The 6,000-nt window shown below is 45.0% G+C and overlaps 1 protein-coding gene across 2 annotated transcripts in view; it reads left to right on the top strand.

Annotated features, from left to right (window-relative positions):
- The first annotated feature begins 257 nt into the window (after nt 1-257).
- The window catches only part of LOC101652203 (limbic system associated membrane protein), a 757,030-nt gene continuing 751,287 nt past the window's right edge, over nt 258-6,000 (top strand). The window contains exon 1 of one of the 2 annotated variants that reach the window (XM_045286168.1): nt 258-849. In XM_045286168.1, coding sequence (XP_045142103.1) covers nt 695-849 — 155 coding nt within the window. In that variant the 5' untranslated portion in view covers nt 258-694. The remainder of the gene's footprint in view (nt 850-6,000) is intronic. The other variant, XM_004706414.2, reaches the window with a different exon arrangement.

Here is a 6,000-nt window from a genome sequence, read left to right as displayed (position 1 = left end):
AATCAGCCAGGCCTCTGATGGAGCGGTTGTCCTGACAACCCCCAGGCGCATCAGCCTTTCATTGAGGCTGGCTGCTGTTGAAGGGGGCAGTTGTGCAAAGCCAGGGGCCACTCGCAGGGGAGGGCGGAGGGCGATGACGCGGAGGGGCTGTTGAAAAACAGTTGGGGGGAGGGAGGGGATGAGCAGAGAGAGGAGGGACTGGAGAGAAACAGAAAAGGGAGGGGGGGAGAGAGACTCCGGGTGGCTGCTGCTGCCGGGTGGCTGTTTCTTTACGCTCACTGGAAGGCTCAGGGCCGGCTCCGTGCCTGGGAAAGTGGGTTACAGCGCGCAGGAGCTCAGCCCAGACTCTGAGCATCCCTTTCCTGGCGAAGGAACAGCCCGGACACAGACTGAGCGGAGGGGAACCTCTTCGCTTCGGGGCCCTGTCTCTTTTCCTCCAGGGTTGCCTGGCCTTTTGAACGTCGTGCTCCTTGGACTTTCTTGCCTTCCGCCGGGGTGTGCAGAGGAAGGGTTCTGTGAAGAGTTCGGAGGGAAGGAGCCGGGGCAGCGGCCGGAGAGAGGCCGAGTGGGAAGGCGCCCCGACCGGCAGCGCCTGCTGCGCCCGGGCCGAGGAGCTGAGCCCGCGGTGGTCCAGCGTCCAGCGTCCGGCGGCCCGCAGACCCCCGGAGCGCCCCGCCGGCCCCGCGCCGCCACCATGGTGGGCAGAGGCCAGCCGGATCGGAAACAGTTGCCGCTGGTCCTACTGAGATTGCTCTGTCTTCTTCCCACAGGACTGCCGGTGCGCAGCGTGGATTTTAACCGCGGCACGGACAACATCACCGTGAGGCAGGGGGACACGGCCATCCTCAGGTAGGGCTGCCCGCAACTTTTCTACGGCTGCGCGCCTGCCTGTGTGTGTGTGTGTGTGTGTGTGTGTGTGATCTTCTGGAATTGCAGGCTCCATGGTGTGTTTGTGTGTGATCTTTTGGAATTGCAGGCTCCATGGTGTGTGTGTGTGTGTGGTGGACGAATTGGCCAGCCAAGTTCAAAGGAATGTCAGGGGCTGTCCAGGACCAGCGTGCTGGGTACTGGTGAATGGTCCTTCGCTTCTCTTCCCACGCCAGCCCAACTTCATCTAAGGGAGTAGGGGCATGGGGGGTGGGAGAGGGGGGGCTGTCGCCTGGCTTTTGTAACTGCTGATGTCTGGTCCTCCGGAGTGTTGTCGGTGCTCCCTAATTTGGAAAGAAGAGTTGTTGGATGATTGCTCTCAGAAACCGGTACACTGTACGGCATGCTCCCTGCTCCTCTTCGGATACAAGTTGTGTGTGTGTGTGTGTGTGTGTGTGTGTGTGTGTGTGCGCGCGCGCGCACATGTAGGCTCTGGTTCTTCCCTGGCATACATTCAGACCGGCCACTGTCACTGGAGATCTTGTAATTGACATGGAGGGTAATCAACCAATCAATCTTAGAACTTTGGTTGGTAACTGAGCCTTTACTGGAATGCGCATCGAAATCAACATAAGAATGAAGAAGGAAAGAGAGAAAAAACAACAAAACCCACATCCGGAACTTGCTAGATTGCTGGTACTTAAGAAGAGAAGTGTTAAAGCAGGAGGTTGGGAAAGAATTGACCTGGCATAAAATTGATATTTCTAATTGATTATTGACCTGGAAGTCTTATCTCTGTGTAGCTCTGCCAAACTCTGAGATAGAATTTGGGACTGAAATTTGGAAAGGAAGTGCCAGGAGTCCTTGGGAGTGTGACCCCTATAAGGGACCGTGAAATAGAGAGACTCCAGTGGAACTGAGTCATAATTCTATTTCTAAAAATTCCCAGTGTTTCTCGGTCTCTCTTCTCCCACTCCACACACTACAAATACCCCTTGTCTTGTTTTCTAGTTTTTCTTGAATTTCTGTCAGATGCTGGGGGTGTAAAGGGCGTGGGGAGGAAGCAGGGGGGAGGCATGAAAACACTGTCCTTGGGGTTTCTTTAAAATCTCATTTCAACAGTAGAAAATGGCTGGGTGTTGGTGGGTCTATCTGGCTAATATTGCTTGTTGTGGCAATAAAGAACAGTATACTATAGAAGATAAACCTCTCCTCTATGTGCAAGGAGCTGATAATGCATAAACCCTAGGGCATCAGGGAGCAGTTTTGTAGCAGAGCTGCCGACAGCAGCAAAGTTTTCTTTCTATTTCTCAGAAATAAATTTGGTTGGCTGTCACAGAGTGTCCTGCTTTGGGATCTCTAGCCTTGTTAAGGAAGAATGTGCTTGCGTGTGTGTGTGTGTGTGTGTGTGTGTGTGTGTGTGTGTGTGTGTGTGTGTGTGTGTGTGTGTACTGTGTGCAATTGTGTGCGTGTTGCCCAAAATGGTAATAGAAATAGGAAAATGTTGAGGTGCGAGCCTTCCTTCCTGCATTTCCTGAGTGTCGGATGATTAGGAGCCCCAAAGATCCTATCCTCCAAAGGTTTTCTATTCCAGCTCTCTAGCCTTATAATCTTGCCTGCCTGATTTATCCACAGGGAGTAATAAGATTTATAGAGTAATTTATCTGTTTGCAAAGGGATTTGGATAGGACGTGGGAAGTGTTTTGCAAACACCCAGGGCTTCTCAACTGCTAGCACACATGTCCTCTGCAGTCCTTAACTCTTTGCTGGTGAAGCGCCCTATGTAAATCTCTGCTATCCAATAGGCATTTTAAAATCAATTATAAGCTCAAATGTAGGCAAAGTAAATAAGCTGGATCTACAGTTCATTTTTTTAATGGTCATAACTTTAAAACTTATTTATAAGTTATCATTACCTTTTACTTACGTTATAATTATCATAAAGGTAGATGAGCATCCTAATTGCTGGTTTGGAAGAAACAAAGATTCTTAATATTTTCATATAGTGTGTGCATTAAAGTTTGTTGGTGAGAAGCATTCTCAATCCTTAAATATCTAACAAGGCTCACATGTGATTCTGGGTGCCTGGTTTAAAATCATTACACTTTAGTAGAACATTACAGTGTGGTGATGGGGATAGTGCGAAAAGAGACTAAATATAATACCAGCTATCCCCTGGGAAAAAGAAGATAGTCAAATAGAGCATGCAAAGAAGTCACCTGTGAGAATCTGGGTAGTTTGCAAATTGCTTTGCCAGCCCTCACCTAACATGCCCTCTTTTGATTTCTTTTGCTTGGACTGGCCTTGTTTCTGAGTTGGTGAAGTTCTATCAGAAGTAACTATGGAGAGAGGCCCCTTTGTTTGCTTCGCTGACCTTCTTCTCAATCTCTTTAAATGAATCCAGTAAGCTTTGTGGGTCCGTTTCCTGGGGAAGAATGGTGTTCTTGCTTTCTGTTTACAAGTCTAGCCTGGGAAAGGCTTGCTTCCACTTTATTTGTGACATTTTACTGGGAGCATGGGCTTCCAGGGGAGGAGAGGAAGGAGACCTAGATTCATTGGAAGCCACAGTAGATGTTTGGCAGTGAGAGAGTGGAGATGGCCAGAGGGAGAAATCCTCTCACAATGAGTCAAGGTCTTGAATAATCTGAAACAGCAAGAGGAGACAAAGGAGATTTTTCATTCTGGTGGTCCAGTGACGGCAGTTTGGCTGATTGTCCCCCAACATGTACCTTCACTGCTTCATGTCCATTGCAAAAGTTCAGTGTAGTCTTGTATAATCATCATCTTCGGTGTCAATGCACCCCTGGATAGGACAGTGTGCATGGGTCATCAAGACTCTCTTTATAAGTACTCTTTTTGGGGAAACAGAATGATGGTGACAAGCCTGGAGAAAAATGAGAGAGACTCTCATTTATATCTACCTAGGCTGGTTGTTTCCCAGAGAAAAGTCTAGCTCCCTTTTAGGAATTTTATAAAGAGCTCAAGAAAGACAACAACTTATTTTTCCAAGGACATATAATCAGAGATTTGTCCCCAGACCAGAAGCTGTGGTAGCCTGAGAGCCTTTCCTATACCTACTGGTATAGAATCTGCCTTTTCGCCAGATGTTTAGGTGACAGGCATGCACATGAGCGTGAGAATCATCAGTCCTCAGGACTTGGTTCATAAGGAGGCTATAGGATTTCTTTTCTTTTCTTTTTTTTCTGAACTGGAATCCAGCTTCATCCTGGCTACCACACAGAAGCCCGGGAGTTCCTCTGCTACGCACAGTGGTTCTCCCTACACTGCTCGGCAAACATGCTCAATAGTGGTTGACGTGGGTTTGCGCTATGTAGCTCTTTTGAAAAATCAAAGGAAAAGTAGGACTATGCCATGTTTCTGCTCAGCTTTTTAAATTTTATTTCACCAAATCCACTGATCATATTTTCAATATTAGCAGCCAAAGTGTTTATTAAATACTTGAACCCCGTGTGGTTGGTATGTGCCACCGAGTTGCTTAGGACTGGTCGTGATCCTACACACAACAGAAGGAAGCGATGTCTGGTCCCGCGATGTCTGCTCCTGCTCATCCTCACAAGTATTGTTCTCTACGAGTCCATGATTGCAGTGTTGCATCAAGCTATCTTCTTGAAAGTCTTCCTCTCTCTTCCTGACCTTACCAAGCATGATATAAAACACGATATACTTATATTCCTTACCTTACCAAGCATGATATACTTTGTGCAGAGACTGGTTTCTCCTGGTTACATGTCCAAAGTTGCTGTGTTCCATCTTAAAGAGCATTTTGGCCACACTTCCAAGACAGACTTGTTCATTCTTCTGACAGTCCATGGTACTTCCAATATTGTTCACCAACACCATAATGCAGATGTTTAATTGTTCTCTGGTCTTCTTCATTCATTTCCCAGCCTTTGTATGCAAATGAAATGATTACAAATACTATGGCTTGAGTCAAGTGCACCTTAAAGAGGCATGTCCTTAAAGAGGCATCCCTGCTTTACAGAGGTTTTGTACAGCAGATTTAGCTAATGTAACATGCCACCTTATTTCTTGACTGTGGCTTCCATGAGCATTGATCGTGGATCCAAGCAAAAATATATTCTTGGCAACTTCCACCTTTTCTCCATTCATGATGCTCTCCATTGGCCCATTGGTGAGGATTTGGGTTTTCTTTACATTCAGTTGTCATCTATACTGAAGACTGAAGTGCTTGAACTTCATCAGCAAAGAGCCATGCTAGTTTACAATATATTATAATGATAGATGACCTTTTCATTAGATACCTTTGGGGAGGTTCCATATGCATGTACATCAAGACACTTTGTAAAGTACATATATGATAAAATGTAGGGACTTCATACTATTGTGATTTTAAATAAGCTAAAGTTAAGGTTTTACAATTCAGACTGTCTTTGATGTTTGCAGATGTTTTAATACTTTTTATGATGACACCATTTTTGTCATTTAATATCTAATAAGTGATAGGCATAAGGAAGCAAAATATATTAGTAACTGTGATTTATGAATAAATACAGTGTTAGTTTAGTTAGGTTTGGTGTCCCCCCAAACTCTGCATCTTTAATTCCCTACAAGAGTGGAGGTGGCAGGGGGTGGGGGTTGAGTAAAAAGGACCCAAAGCATAGATGTGATTATTTGGCAGTAAAGATATTATGCAAATATTAAGGAAACAAATGTTTTATCTTCGTAAGGCATCTGGAACGCCTACGCTGTGTCAAAATAGATCAACACTCCTGACACAATTTGTCACTTTCTCCCACTTAAAATTCACTATTTGAAAACAAAGTTTCTGTAAGCATAGGCCTACAAGGTTAGTTTGGGAAAATTGTGAAGTTTATTTTGTTTTGTTTTTCTGTAGCTAAACCACTAAAGGTAATCAAAGTGCATTCATCATTACTGATGCTTTTCTTAAGGGTAGTTAATGTTATAGGAGGTTAATGTTATAGGAGGCATAATGACCTTTTTTCACCAAATGAATATAATTAGCTTCTGGTCCATTTCCCATAAAATAACTTGATCAGCTATGTTTGGTAAGTACTGGTGTATAGTATGATATTGTTTGTTAGTACATAGACTATTATGTACTGTTTATTAAAGGAGGCTGATATACTTTCA

This window comes from Echinops telfairi, unplaced genomic scaffold (assembly GCF_000313985.2).
Source record: "Echinops telfairi isolate 266 unplaced genomic scaffold, ASM31398v2 ScPeMD7_6;HRSCAF=24_0, whole genome shotgun sequence".
Taxonomy (NCBI): Eukaryota; Metazoa; Chordata; class Mammalia; order Afrosoricida; family Tenrecidae; genus Echinops; species Echinops telfairi.
The sequence above is the reverse complement of the archived record's forward strand: the minus strand, read 5'-3'. Positions and strand labels throughout refer to the sequence as shown.